General features: G+C 43.4%; 1 protein-coding gene across 1 annotated transcript in view; it reads right to left on the bottom strand.

The window, feature by feature from the left end:
* Positions 1–9,935, bottom strand: part of FUT10 (fucosyltransferase 10 (alpha (1,3) fucosyltransferase)) — a 78,919-nt gene extending 68,984 nt beyond the window's left edge. Inside the window, exons 1-2 of the mRNA XM_010838797.1 lie at positions 9,563–9,935; positions 2,313–2,666 (exon numbers count right to left, since the gene is read on the bottom strand). Of these exons, the coding sequence (XP_010837099.1) occupies positions 2,313–2,393 (81 nt within the window). The 5' untranslated portion in view covers positions 2,394–2,666; positions 9,563–9,935. The remainder of the gene's footprint in view (positions 1–2,312; positions 2,667–9,562) is intronic.
* Positions 9,936–15,279: the final 5,344 nt, after the last annotated feature.

The following is a 15,279-nucleotide window of genomic DNA, read 5'->3' as shown; positions in this document are numbered from 1 at the left end:
ATCCACAAGGCCAAGAAGGAGCCTCAGAGAGACGACCCTGCTTGCTGACACCTTGACCTTGGACTTCTAGCCTCCACAACTGTGAGAAAATAGATTCCTATTGTGTAAGCCACCCAACCCAGTCTTTGGTACTTTATATATGGCAGCCCTAGCAAACTAATACAGGATTCATGACATGATTTTTTTTTTTTTAATTTAGCCTTCCTTTTCCCTACCTACATGGCAAATTATTTCACCTTGCCTAGTCTACAAGCCAGTAAAAACAGGAATGGTCCTAAATGTGGAGCTCTCTACCAAGGTCACAGGTGTACGGCCTTGTACCAAGGGCACAGATGTGGACCCCTGCGCCAAGGTCATCTCTGGAACTGACTAAGCACCATAGCAACCATTGCCAGGAACCCCCCTGACCTTATATTAGGTAAAAATACCTACCCTCTAGCACCCTAACCAATCATCTCATGTTACCCTTCCAGCAGGAATTTTCTCTGTCTTGAGGCTACAAAAATTGGCTGTGCTGTGCTATGCTTAGTCGCTCAGTCATGTCCGACTCTTTGCAACCCCATGGACTGTAGCCTGCCAGGCCCCTCTGCCCATGGAGATTCTCTAGGGAAGAATACCAAAGTGGGTTGCCATGCCCTCCTCCAGGGGATCTCCCCACCCCAGGGATCGAACCCAGGTCTCCCGTATTGTGGAGACCACAAAAGGGGTTGGCTCTCCCTTGAACCTGCCCACTGTTCTAATAGCGTCCCCCACTCTAATAAACTCTGTTCTCCTCTCATTCTGCCTCGTGTCTGGAAATTCTTTTCCAACCTGTGAACAGACTACGACACTAAATATACAGGCATTATATTTGTTCATTTTATAGTGTTCAAATAAAAATAGTATTACAGCAACGCTGAACAATGAAGCACTCAATGTATCCATGAGGACTGGGTAACACCCCAAATCAGACCACCGAGGGCAAACTGCAATCAAGATCCAGGCAAAGGTTCAGCTCCAGTAGACACACTACTACCTCTTCTATTCTGGAAACTTAGAGAGGACATGCCTACCAAAAGCATGGTAATTTATTCTGACATCAAAAGCAAAATTCTTCACTTGTACACAGGCATTCCTCAAGCCTGGAAAAGAGGTCAAATGTCTAGTAAGATCAAAGCTTTCTCATAATTTCCCACAGAATGAAGCAGAAAACTGCAGCCTTTCCAGCTCAAGCAGGTCCGAGATCCTTACCTCCCAGAGAGACAGAGAGACAGGGGTCTGCTCTGATCAGAATCTCAACCTGGCAGCGGAAGGTGGTGGAAACAGTGCAGACTACTTGCCAAAGTGTTGGTGTAAGCATTCATTCATTCAGTCCTAAGCAAGGAGAAGGGCAATCCTCCAGAATAAAACGCCCAGAGGACGCTTTGTCTCCATCAGGCCTGTATGTGAACTACTCACATCCACAAGTAATCTTTAAAAGTCCTTTTGGATTTTGAAACGGACAGGAGGGACACAAGTGGGGGCTAAAAAATCTGAACTCATATTTATATGTTACCTTCACTGTGAAATTTTTATTTTACTTTGAAATCAGCAAATGAAGTTCAGAAGAACCAACCATATGAGAGAAACGGGAGGACTGAAGAAATGCTTCAGTTCATTCACCCTACTATCAACACATTTATTAATGCCGACGTTTGTGTTCTGCAGAACAAACTAGGGTGTCCTTGGAATAGTCACTGCTTCTTTAAGAATGGCATCTTTCAGAAGGGGTCAAGACTTGGGAGGAAGTCATCCAAGCTAAACCTTCATCTGGATCTTAACTGCATTTCACCATCAGTAGCACAATTTGGGCTGTTAGGCAGTCCCCATGGATACATTGAGGGCTTCTTTGTTCAGAGCTGTCTTCAGCCAACAAGACCGACAGGGCCCTACTAGAACCAGGACTCTGGACTTCCCCGGTGGTCCAGTAGCTAAGATTTTACCCTCCTATGCAGAGGTTGTGGGTTCGATCCCTGGTTCGAACCAGGAAACAATATTGCAACAAATTCAATAAAGACTTTAAAAATGGTCCACATCCAAAAAATCTTAAAACTAGGATCCTGCGCGTCACAAACTGATTTCCCAACTCACTGATCTTGTTTCTACCTACCACATCCACTCACTAAACCTCAATTCCATATGTTATAAAAAGAAAGTATTTTTCTTGCCTTAGACAGAACATCCTGACCCTGAGAGATGAAGCAAAAAGTAAAGTCCTTGGCGAGCATGGGATGGGGGTGGGGGTAGGGGAAGAGGCCCAGGAATCAACACTACACGACCCAAGCTCTTGGTACCTGGAGTGTGATGAGCAGAAAGACGGTAGCCATGACGCACAGGCAAAATGCCAGAAGCTTCCCCCTCTGAATCCGCACCATGCTGCCCTGCCCTGGGTGACTGACAGAGGGCGAGCCTGGTTACCAGGTGTTCTCGAGTCGGCCCGCAGACCAAGACAACTTCACGTGGAGGAACCATCTGTGTGCCAATTTCCTCCGCTGCCATTCCTGCTGGGACCCGGGCTCCATGAAGGACTGAGAAGTGAGGTTCTGAGGGCGCCCGGCTTGGCATTGAAAGGGAACAGCATGCAGTCTTCTTAAGCTATCATCAGAGCAGCTGCGGATTCCTTAAACCAGAAGACATCCAAAAAATATCTGTAACAAATGAACAATAGTTTGGCCTTAGCTCAGGAGATTTTATTAATGCAGTCTTGCAGGGCTGCAGTGTAGAAACAAAAAGCTTTAAAACTAAAAGGAATCTTTGGGATCATTTAGACCTAACACCTCACTCATAGATAAGGACACCAAGACCAGAGAGGTGAAGAGACTTGCTCGAGGTCATACAGTCCATTAGAGGAGAGTGAGAGATCGACAATCAGGTCCCGAGACTAAAATGATGCTTCCACTTAATTTTCTTTGCCATTAGACTGGAATTCCAAAAGTCACTGACATGTGATCATTTCCTTTCATCTAAGTTTCAAAAGAACAGAGAAGTGGAGCAGAAATAGCCGTGACTGTCCACTCAGTCCTGTAAAAATTAGGGAAAGAACAAAAGTTTCAGGCTTTGCTCAGAAATGGCAAATGATTGACTAACCTCAGTTCCCGCCAGGGAAAACCACTTTGGCCACAACATAAGGAATTTAGATTACTGCTTTATTTGCTTAGTCTTTTTTTTATTTTATTTTTTATTTTTTTAATTTTATTTTATTTTTAAACTTTACAATATTGTATTAGTTTTGCCAAATATCGAAATGAATCCGCCACAGGTATACCCGCGTTCCCCATCCTGAACCCTCCTCCCTCCTCCCTCCCCTACCCTCCCTCTGGGTCGTCCCAGTGCACCAGCCCCATATTTACTTAGTCTTTTACAGCAAGTGCACTAAAGCAGTGGATTGTGTGGGCAGTATGGTTCTCTGGATGTCTTGGAATAAGGTGTCCATCTATCTGAAATGGATGGTCTTTTCCAAAAGCTTTTCAAATGAACTAAATAGTCCCACAGAATGCCTCTTATCCCTGGGGTTCCCTAAAGTCAAACATGCTGAGCAAACCACACTGTGGAGTTCAGAGGAGAGCAAGGATCCACATTTCAGAGGAAGGGTGTGCTCCAAGGGCCCGGTCCTAAGATCTGACTGTACACCTCTCAGATATGGAACTGAAGATCCAATGAGAAATACACAAGTGATGCAGAATTCTGCTTTAAAACCTTGGTTTTAAAACCCTCTCACGCATCTACCTTGATCAACTTTTAAGTCCAGGCTGTTTCTTCCCCTCAGCAACAAAATGACTCTTGGTCTCAGAGACAGCCAAAAGCTCTTTTTTTTTTCATCCGCGGAAGTCTTACAATCCACAGGGTCTAGGAAAACGGGCTCCTGTCAGCCTGCCAGGATTCAAATCTCAGCTCCTCAGACTGTCGGTGATTCCACAATTCAATTCCCAAAATACAGGTCATAGAGGTGCCCAATTAGAGAGTTACTGTGACAATTCTATGAGGTAAAATTGGTAAAACACTTATTTCAGAGCCTGACACAAAAGAAATATCCAAGAAACGTTTGCTCTTCTGATTCTCATTCTGGGCTTCCCTGGTGGCGTAGCAGGTAAACCATCCACATGCAATGCAGGAGACACAGGTTCCATCGCTGGGTTGGGAAGATCCTCTGGAGAAGGAAATGGCAACCCACTCCAGTATTCTTACCTAGAGAATTCCATGGGTCAGAGGAGTCATGGGATACAGGGCTACAGTCCACTGGGGCACAAAAGATTCAGAGACAAATGAGCGACTAACACTTTCACTTTTTCACAAATCATGCCAGAAGAATTTAAGGTTACAAAAATCTCTTTCATCCAAAGAATCTCAATAGAGGTCATAGTTCCCAAATGAGATGTATACAGTACGGTCTCGAGGATTGAGCTGTGGGTAAACACCCAGCACTAAAGAACAGAATCAGCTAGGGTAGCTGGTCTGATGATTTAGAGCAGGCAGCAGCCAACCAGGCCTTGGGGCACATCAATCTAATACACATACGGCACGAGTTACCCGGGAGTTTGTCATCAAATCAGCGGTTCCCTGACGGGGGGGACAGATGGACCTGCAGAGAGCACCCTGAAGGCCGACAAGCTCTAAGACAAAGGGACCCCAAGAAGAAAGCTCTCTTCTGTTTCCTCATCGCCCTCAGGGTGTATCTCAGACCCTCACTTCTAAGAGAGCACCCCCAGAACACCCCTTCTCAGGCTGGAGCAGTGTGTGTTTGCTCAACCAGGTCGATAACAGCTGAAGTGGACTCACTAACCGACCCGCCTGACCCAAGCGCTGAGCTCTAAGACGCATCGTTGGGCCGTGCACACAGCCTGGGGCCGGCCATCTGCCACCTGGAGAGGGGTCTGAAGCTGAGAGTCACCACTGCATAGTCCTGCAAGGGCTGTCCCGTTAAAAGCAGCAACACTTTCAGCCCAAAATCATTTCCAGGTTCTCTGTTTTATGTTGAATTAAAATGGACAGGAGGGAGACTGGACATCTTAGTGAATTAGCAGCCTGAGGATGCCAGCTTCCCACACGGCCCCAGCCATGCAGGGCTGGTCCCCGGTGTGGGTCAAGGGTCTCAGCCATGGGACTCAGGTGATTTCTGCCCTGTGGTCCTGAGTGGAAAATAAGTAGCCAACCCTGGGTGACACCCACCAGGGAGCTCTGGGAAGTCTTAGATCCTCTCTCCTCTAGTAACTGGTGAGTCATTTGGGTTAATAGTAAAGTGAAGTCGCTCAGTCGTGTCCGACTCTTTGCGACCCCATGGACAGTAGCCCACCAGGCTCCTCTGTCCATGGGATTTTCCAGGCAAGAATACTGGAGCGGGTTGCCATTTCCTTCTCCAGGGGATCTTCCCGACCCAGGGATCAAACCCAGGTCTCCCACATTGTAGGCAAATGCTTTACTGTCTGAGCCACCAGGGAAGTCATTGGGTTAATAATTGACTCTTAACTGAGTTTGAGGTTATGCCAGGGAGAGTCTTTTGAAGGAATATGTCTAATTACCAGACATGTTATTCACACCAAAGTGTCGTTTCTCAAACGAAAACATTCCAAGATGTTTTTATTTCATAATATATAAAATCCTCGGAGCATCCCTTAAGTAGGGGCTGCTGTCCTAGGAAAGACAGATGACATGGCAGGCAGTTAGGAAAGTCTAAGGGCCTCTGGACAAATCTCCAGGCAATTTTGAACTAACTGCCTTTGACTCTACTTGACTTCACCAACACTCCATATCTATTCCTACTTGGTGACTCCAAAAGCCTGATAAGAACTTCCCCAGCAGTCCAGTGTTAAGACTGTGTTTCTAGGTCAGGTTCGATCCCTGATTGGGGAACTAGGCTGCCACAATGCTTTTTGGTGTGGCAAAGATAAAAAAAAAAAATCAAAAGTCTGATAACTAGGATTTCTGACCTGCTAGCATCCCCCACTCAGCTCAGAGATGTTGGAATGTAGACTGGGTATCTCTCCTCTGATTAAAATCCATCAACAGATTTCAATGCCAAGTGTTCAAGATAAAGACCAAATTCATTAGCTTAGAAAACAAGAGTCTCTGGACTCCGCCCTACTTCTCCACCTTCTACCTGACAAGCCCTTTGTTCTAACTGTTCGTGGAATATAGTTTCTTGTTCTGTGCTCTGGTCCCTACCTGCAAGACCCATACCTCTTTCAGAGCCATTCTGGGCATTCAAGGCTATCTGCTTTGAGAAGCCTTACTCCACCCTAGTGCCAGGTCAGATGATATATGGCCATTCATTGTGCTTACTTCTACTACATCAGTGGACAGAATGCTGGGGGAGGTTAGGCAACTCTTTAAAGCTGCTTTATTGGATGAATATAAAATAACCGTTGAACATTAAAAAGTTGACCAGTGTTGTTAATTTGCAGAAAGACTGTCCCTTGGGCACCTGATGAGCATGGTGTGGTGGTTCCACAGTTTCCCTTTTCGTCTCATTTTCTTTATTAACGCTTATTTGTGTTAATGTGTTCCTCACTCTTTTTTAATGGACTGCATACTTTGTTGAGCTTTTTTTTCTTTTTTTTTTGAGTGGTGCTCTGCCTTACAGATTTCTGTCTGGGAGGGTCATCCTCTTGGACCAAGCACACATTGCAGGAGAGACAAACAGAGACTCACGAGAGAGAAAGGGATACTGGCAGCTGCTGGAATCAAGACTGGTGATTAGGGGCTTCCCTGGTGGTCCACTGGCTAAGGCTCCATACTCTCAATTGCAGGGGTGCCAGGTTCAATTCCTAGCTGGGGAACTAGAACTTGCATGTGGCAACTAGAGAACTCCCATGATCCCACATGCTGCAACTAAGAGCCAGAGCAACCGAATTAATAAATAAATACCCTTTTTTTAATTAAAAAAGAAAGACTGTATTAATAAAAAAGATTAATGGGAGGATGGAAGTGGCAGCATGAGCACCTTCATTCTTCTACTCCTGAAAGTGATGCCATTCTTAAATTCTTAAATTCCAGACACAAACTGAAGCACCCAAGGTATACAGTATTAATACAATCTCACTTAGTGGGTCTAGTTTCTAGATAAAAACAAACCCACTAAAGAACTAAACAAAAAGACTGACATGAAGACCCAAACAGAAGCATTCAAAAACAATAGGTTTTTTAAATGGAAGACGGGGGTCCACTATTGGGAAGATTCTGTATGACACTAAGAGCTGAGCTGCTTTTTCCTTGGAAGGTGTTCTTTATAACTGTTCTTTCTCCAGGAAGGTCTTACTGGTTATTCTGTAACAATTTTCCTTTCTGGCAAAGATAGGAACTAAAATTCCTCAGCTGCTTTGATCATTCCTGTAATCATGAGTGAGGAAACAATCAAATAACATGATAAAATCTGGCTAATACTTCATGTGCCCAAAAACAAAGAGCTGGAACAAATGATCTTCTGGGGATCTTCATCCCAAAATTAAGTTCTCTGATCTCATGAACAGTGCCCAGGAACACTCCATAGAAGAAAAGCCAATCAAGTAAAGAGACAGTAATCGGGACAAGTGGAGTCATCACAAACTAAAGATTTCTGGAAATATAAAACAAGAAATATTTCATATAACAATTTAGGGTTACTTGATCTTCATTCTCCTTTTGACTAATTCAGCATTACTTTTAAAAACTGAGATCTTATTTTCAAGTAAATAAATATCTGAAAAATACTGTCAATAAAGATGAACTTAATTGTTTTTAATTTAAAAAAATTCATAGTCAAGAACTCTACTACAAATGTTTATTGTATTAATAGAATGCTAAGCAGTATGTGAAATAGGTACTGGATTTAATACTGAAAACAATTCTTTTCTAAAAAATATAATTGCTTTACAATGTTGTGTTAGTTTCTGCTGCAAAATGAAGTCAATCAGCTACATGTGTACATATATCCCCTCCCTCTGGGACCTCTCTCCCACCCCCAACCCCTCTTACCCAACTAGGTCATCACAGAGCACCTGAAATCAACTTTTTACATTCCAAATTTAGAAAGTATTTAAATATGGGTTGGAAATGCCTGCAAACTGAGCAATGCTTACACTTATATGAATAACATCATTGTTTGTCAAAACAATATGTTCATTTTCTTTATTTCCTAACTTTATTTCTGGTTTGAAATTTTTTTCAAATATGTTGTTTGTGGTAAGATAAAACTTGAAAACTACTTTTTTTTAAACTGAAGAGTAAAAGATGAGCCATAAGAACAGTAACGGTTGAAACTGTGTATTTAAATTCACTGTTACACACTGCCATCTAGCAGGAAGGCAGCAAATGAAGAGTCACCACAGCAATTTCAAAAAAGGGGCTGACTTAAAAGATGCAGCCTCCTCTTCAGGCAGGAGAGGGAGAAAGTTCTAACACTGAGGCTAGACTGGTTTCTCTGCCACTTCATTGTGCAAATACCCGGGGCTGCTTATTCAAGGCAGAGAGACAGGATCCAGGTCCTCCTCTAGAGACCACGTGGGCGGGGCAGGAGAAACAATGCCCCAGTTGTAGAGTGACGTCACTAACACGTCCACCAGTGGCCCTGAGCGTCAGGGGTGGGGCCGGGTCTCATCTTAAGTGAATGGAGGACATAAAAGGGGAGCGAGGTCCTGAAGACCAACTTGCCAAATTCAAAACTGCACCTAGCCCTCAACTGAAATAAACAACCCAAGTCCGGACATGAATACTACTCTCCCTGACTATCTCTGACCGCTATGCGGACGCGGGTGAGGGGGGGATTCTGTTGGTGGTGTTGGGGGTTTGGAGGGGGCAGCCTGCTGGAGCCATGGTGTTAAGAAAAACAGTCATTTTGCGTGGCATTTGCTACATATTATAGAATCATTAAGAGTCCCAGGAAACGTCTTAAAATCACGCCAATGTTCTTTCCATAGCTTACATAAAATGTGTTCTATTCTGAGGATGCTAATCGGGTACCAAAATACTTCAGAAATGGCTTGCATATCGTAGGCAAAGCCTGCAGATCCGGGGTTTTCCCAGAGCATCTTCTGCCTTAAATAGGCAACGCTCTCCCCAACTGGACAGCCAGCCTCGCTCCTACTTCAGCACACAATTCTAGCAACAAGTGATGCTCGACTCAAGACAGGGAGAAGGAAGCTGTTCACAGCGCACAGAGGTTGGAGTTAGATTCTGGAGTTAGTGGGGCTGGGAAGATGGTGGCAGACGGGGGAGGGATGCGAAACGTTCCTTGGGGGGAGGTGCGGGGACGGGGGAGCGGGCGGGAAACCGCTCTCGCCGAGGCCCCCGCACATCACCTCCCTCCCACCTGTGCTTTTCAACAGCCAGATGGGTTTGCACCTCAGGGAGGGTCCCTGGAAAGCGCTGCCCAAGGCTTCCCAAAACGGACGCGGACACTTTCTCAGGACACACACTCCCTTCTGGGCACAAAGAGGTTTCCCTGGGGCTGTGAGTTCGGTGAGCAGAGTCTCAGCTTCGGCGCGCCTCTTTAAAGTCTCTTTTCGGTTCTCCGCACCGAGACCCTGCTCCCACCAAGCCATCGCTCAGGAAAGACCCTGAAGATGCTACTCACCGCAGCGCGGAGAAGGAGGTGCGCTCTGCCGGGTGCAGCCCCGCAGTTTTTCACTTTCGGTTCGCTTCCCAGCCGCAGCTCGAGCGAAGACTCGGAGAGGAGATTTGAGAGAAGGGATGATAACCCCGAGCGCGTCCAGGCCCGGCGATCCTGGATCCGGGTTTTCGCGCGGATGCCGCGTTTAAAAGCCTGCGGGACCTCCTTGCCCGGGAAACACCTCCCGGCCCCTCCTTTGCCTGTCCCAGGCGCTCCACCCTCTGGAAAGCTCCTGGAAGGCTCCCAAGATCCTCTTGTAAAGCAAGTTGTTGTTTTAGTCGCTAAGTCGTGTCCGACTCTTTTGTGACTCCATGTATTGTAGCCCGCCAGGCTCTTCTGGCCGTGGGATTTCCCAGGAAAGAATACTGGAGTGGATCGCCACTTCCTTCTACAGGGAATCTTCCGGACCCAGGTATCAAATCCGGGTCTCCTGTATTGACGGGAGGGTTCTTCACCACTGAGCCACCAGGGATTTTTGCTTCTCAAACTTTGAGCGCAGCTCATTCAAAGTCACCTATTCAGGAAAATTGAGAACATTTTAAGCAAAGCAGAGGCCTCGGTACCTTTCATCAGCTGTCAGTGTTAGGTAGGCCGAGCAGGATGATCACTTAGCTCTATTTTACTGGAGAAGAAAAAGTGATTTTAGTTACTTGACTTCTAAATTCAGAGAATACAATTAAAATTCTTTTGGCCTAGTCTAGACCGAAAGGGATAAACCTAGAGGGGTCTTTTCAGACTTTGGGAGGGCCAGGACTAGGTGAGTGTCTAGGGATAAAAACTTGAGGAGGGATTAAGAGTCATGCACCTCCTGGGCACATCTGCAGACAGTGACTGCTGTTTGCTGCCCAGGGTCTGCCTCGCTTTCCTCCAGGCCCTGAGAGCACCAGTGCCCAGCACTTCTGTTAGCTTCTCTGTAAAATCAGGTTGATGACAATGACATCAACTTTTAGAAAACACCAAACACAAAGGGAAAGACTGATAAACTGGATGTCATTAAAAGTAAATTCTGTTCATGAGACGACACTATGAAGAGGATTAAAAACAACCTAGGGAGTAGGTGAAGATATTTGCAATAGATTTATCAAACAAAGAATTCATATTCAGAATATAGCAACAACAGCTACAATGCAATAAGGAAACACAATCCAGTAGAAGCGGGGAGGGAGGGGACCAAAGACACACAGCATTTGACCAAAGTGGGATCCAAAAGCCATTGAGGACAGGAAACGATAGGGCTTCCCAGGTGGCTCAGTGATAAAGAACCCACACCACCCCTGTGGCAGAAAGTGAAGAGGAACTAGAGAGCCTCTTGATGAAAGTGAAAGAGGAGAGTGAAAAAGCTGGCTTAAAACTCAACATTCAGAAAACTAAGATCATGGCACCTGGTCCCATCACTTCATGGCAAATAGATGGGGAAACAATGGAAATAGTGACAGACTTTATTTTCTTGGGCTTCAAAAAAACTGCAGATGTTGACTACAGCCATGAAATTAAAAAACACTTGCTCCTTGGAAGAAAAGCAATGACAAATCTAGATAGAATATTAAAAAGCAGAGATATTACTTTGCCAACAAAAGTCTGTATGGTCAAAGCTATGGTTTTTCCAGTAGTTATGTATGGATGTAAGAGTTGGACCATAAAGAAAACTGAACACCAAAGAACCGGTGCTTTTGAACTGTGGTGTTGGAGAAAATTCTTGAGAGTCCCTTGGACTACAAGGAGATCCAACCAGTCCATCCTAAAAGAAATCAGTCCTGAATATTCATTGGAAGGACTGATGCTGAAGCTGAAGCTCCAATACTTTGGCCAGCTGATGCAACGAGCTGACTCATTGCAAAAGACCCTGATGCTGGGAAAGACTAAAGGCAGGAGGAGAAGGGGACGACAGAGGACGAGATGGTTGAATGGCATCACCGATTCTATGGACATGTGTTTGAGTAAATTCCGGGAGTTGGTGATGGACAGGGAAGCCTGGTGTGCTGCAGTCCATGGGGTTGAAGTGACTGAACTGAACTGAAGTTAAGTGACAAGAAAAAATAGTGCTTCCCAGGTGGCTCAGTGGAAAAGAATCTACTGCCAGTGCAGGAGACTTTGGTTCGATCCCTGAGTCAGCAAAGATCCCCTGGAGAAGGAAATGGCAACCCACTCTGGGAAATCCGTGGACAAGAGGAGCCTGGTGGTTTACAGTCCATGGGGTCACAAAAGAGTCAAACACAACTGAGCATCTGAGCACGCAGTTAAACATGCTTAACTGCTTTAGTCATCAGGGAAATGCAAATTAACACTACAATGAGACACTACTACACACCCACCACAATGGCTACAGAATTTAAAACGTAACACAGAGCAAAGGCAAAGCTGTGGAACACATGGAACTCTAGTGCATGCTTGGTGGGGGGTGTAATTGTTACAGCCACTTTGGAAAACTTGTCTATCAGTTTGTGATAGACACTTATTTTGTGATCCACAATTTTACTCGAAGGTTTACATCTAGGAAACATGCATGTGTATGTACATCAAAAGACAGGTATATATATCAAAAGACACGAAACACACCATAACATATTTAAAAGAACAGACATACAAAATATGGCTTTTGATCACAGTAGAAACCAATTAAATCAATAACAGAAATATTCTAAAATATTTGGGGGTATTTTGGAATATCTCCAAATATTTGAAAATTAAAGAACACACTTCTAAATAACACATGGGTCAAAGAAAAATTATCTAGAGAAATAAAAATATTTAGGATCAAATGAAAATGAAAATATAACCTATCAAAATTTATGAGATACAGTAGAAGCAATGCTTGGAGGGAAATTGTAACACTGAATTATATCATTGAATGTTAGAAAAGAAGACATCTAAAATCAATATGTTAAGCTTCCACTGAAGGAAACTAAAGAAAGAGTAGCAAATAAATTCAAAGTAAGCAGAAGAGAAGAAATAATAATAATTAGAGCAGAAATCAATGAAATTGAAAGCAGAGAATTAACAGAAAATCAAGGAAATCAAAAGTTGGTTCTTTGAAAAGATCAATAAAATTGACAAATGCTTTTCTAGGATAACCAGTAAAAAGGGGAGAAGACACATCAGAAGTAAAAGAAGGGTCATGCCTACTAACCCTGTGAACATTAAAAGATAATAAAGGTCAAGAGAATGAGACAAGTCCAGACTAGGAGAAATATTTGCAAAAGTTATATGTGATAGAGTCTGATTATCCAAAATATACAAAGAACTCTTAAAATTCAATAATCAGGAAGCAAACAACCCAATTTTTAAAATGGGTGAAAGACCTGGACACATCAAGGAAGATATAGAGATGGCAGATCAGTATATGAAAAGATGCTTGATATCATGTCATCGTGACTACTGTAATACCTTCCCAACGGTTCCCTGTTTCCACATCTGCCTCCATATGAAGCCAGGGTGATCTTTTCAAGTCACAAATCAGATCAGGCCCATATTCTGCTCGAAAAATATGGCCCGGGAAGACTCCACATGCTGAGGGACAACTAAGCCCATGCACCACAACTACTGACCTGGAGCTCTGAAGCCCACGAGCCGCAACTCCTGAGCCCGCGAGCGGCAGCTACTAAGCCTGTGTGCTCTAGACCCCTCGTGCTCCGCAACAAGAGAAGCCACGGCAATGAGAGGCCCATGCACTGTCACTAGAGAGTTGCCCCCACTCGACATAACTAGAGAAAGTCCTCGCCCAGCAACAAAGACCCAGAGCAGCCAAAAATAAAGAAATAAGGAATTTTTAAAAAGAAGGGCAATCTCTTAACTGACTATGAGAAGACTTAAGGGACAGATGAGACATGTTGAAAAGTTCTAACAGCGGTGTCTTAAGTCAAATTTCTATTAATACTAATTGCAGTGATAATTCATTCCATAACTTTTTCTTTACACACAGAGCTTTAAGATTATAGGACATTAAAAAATAAAACTATTTAAATGTATAATAATATTTATGGTAGGGAATATGATAGGATAAAATACCAAAAGAAATAAATACTCAGGAATAAATTTAACCAAGAAAGTGAAAGATTTGTACACTGAAACTGTAAGACACTGATGAAAGAAACTGAAGAAAATGCAAATAAATGGAAAGATATTCTGTGCTTGTGTTTTGGGAGAATTAATATTGGTAAAATGTCCATACTACCAAAAGAAATCTATAGATTCAATGCAATCCCTATCAAAATTCCAAATGGATTTTTCACAGAAATGGAACAATCCTAAAATTTGTATGGAATCACAAAGACTCAGAATAGCCAAAACAATCTTGAGAAAGAAAAAAGCTTGAGGCATCATGCTTCCCAATTTCAAACTATATGACCAACTTATAGTAATAAAAGACAGTATGTTATTGGCTTGAAAACAAACACACAGATCAATGGGACAGAGTAGAAAGCCCAGAAATAACCAGTGCTTATACAGTCAATTAATTTACAACAAAGAGCAAAGAACACTGAATGAATAGAGGACTGTCTCTTCAATAAACAGTGCTGGGAAAACTGGCAGCCACATTCAAAAGAACAAAACTGGACCACTGTCTAACACCATGCACAAAAACCAACCCCAAATAGACTACAGACTTGAATGTAACACCTGAAATCATAAAATTCCTAGAAGAAAACATAGGTAGTAAGCTCCTTGTCGTCAGTCTTGGTGCTGATTTTTCAGATCTGACACCAAAAGCCAAGGCAACAGGAACAAAAATAAACAAGTCCACATTAAACTAAAACGGCTTCTGCATAGCAAAGGAAACCATCAACAAAGCAAAAAGGCAAGCTACTAAAGGGGAGAACATATTTGCAGATCATATGTCTGATAGAGGGTTAAGATCCAAAATATATTTTTAAAAACCTCATACGACTCAGTAGCAAATAAAACCCACAAACAATCTGATTAAACAATGGACAGATCTGAACAGATAATTTTTTTCAAAGACATACAAGATGGCCACAGATACATGAAAAGATGCTCAATATCACCAGTCATTAGGGAAATGCAGATCAGAACCACAATGAGGTATCTTTTCACACCTGTTAGAATGGCTGTTATCAAAAAGACAAGAAATAACAAGTGTTGGTGAAAATGTAGAGAAATGCTCAGTGTGGAGAAATGTTCAAGAACCCTTGGACACTGCTGATAGGAATGTAAACCGGTGCAGCCACCATGAACAGTATGGAGGTTCCTCCAAAATTTAAAAACAGAACCACTTATATGATCCAGTAATTCCACTTCTGGGTATTTATCCAAAGAAAATGAAAACATTAACTCAAAAAGATAGATTCACTCCCATATTCATTGCAATATTATCTATAAAAGCCAAGATATGGAAACAATCATGTCTACTGCTGGATGAATTTAAAAAGAAAATGCAGCATATGTACATACATATATATGTACAATGGAGTATTATGCTATGCTATGCTAAGTCACTTCAGTCGTGTCCGACTCTGTGCGACCCCACAGATGGCAGCCCACCAGGCTCCCCCGTCCCTGGGATTCTCCAGGCAAGAACACTGGAGTGGGTTGCCATTTCCTTCTCCAATGTGTGAAAGTGAAAAGTGAAAGTGAAATTGCTCAGTCGCGTCTGACTCTTAGCGACCCCATGGACTGCAGCCCACCAGGCTCCTCCATCCATGGGATTTTCCAGGCAAGAGTAC

The sequence above is a fragment of the Bison bison genome, unplaced genomic scaffold (genome assembly GCF_000754665.1).
Source record: "Bison bison bison isolate TAMUID 2011002044 unplaced genomic scaffold, Bison_UMD1.0 scf7180017864105, whole genome shotgun sequence".
Classification (NCBI taxonomy): domain Eukaryota; kingdom Metazoa; phylum Chordata; class Mammalia; order Artiodactyla; family Bovidae; genus Bison; species Bison bison.
The sequence above is the reverse complement of the archived record's forward strand: the minus strand, read 5'-3'. Positions and strand labels throughout refer to the sequence as shown.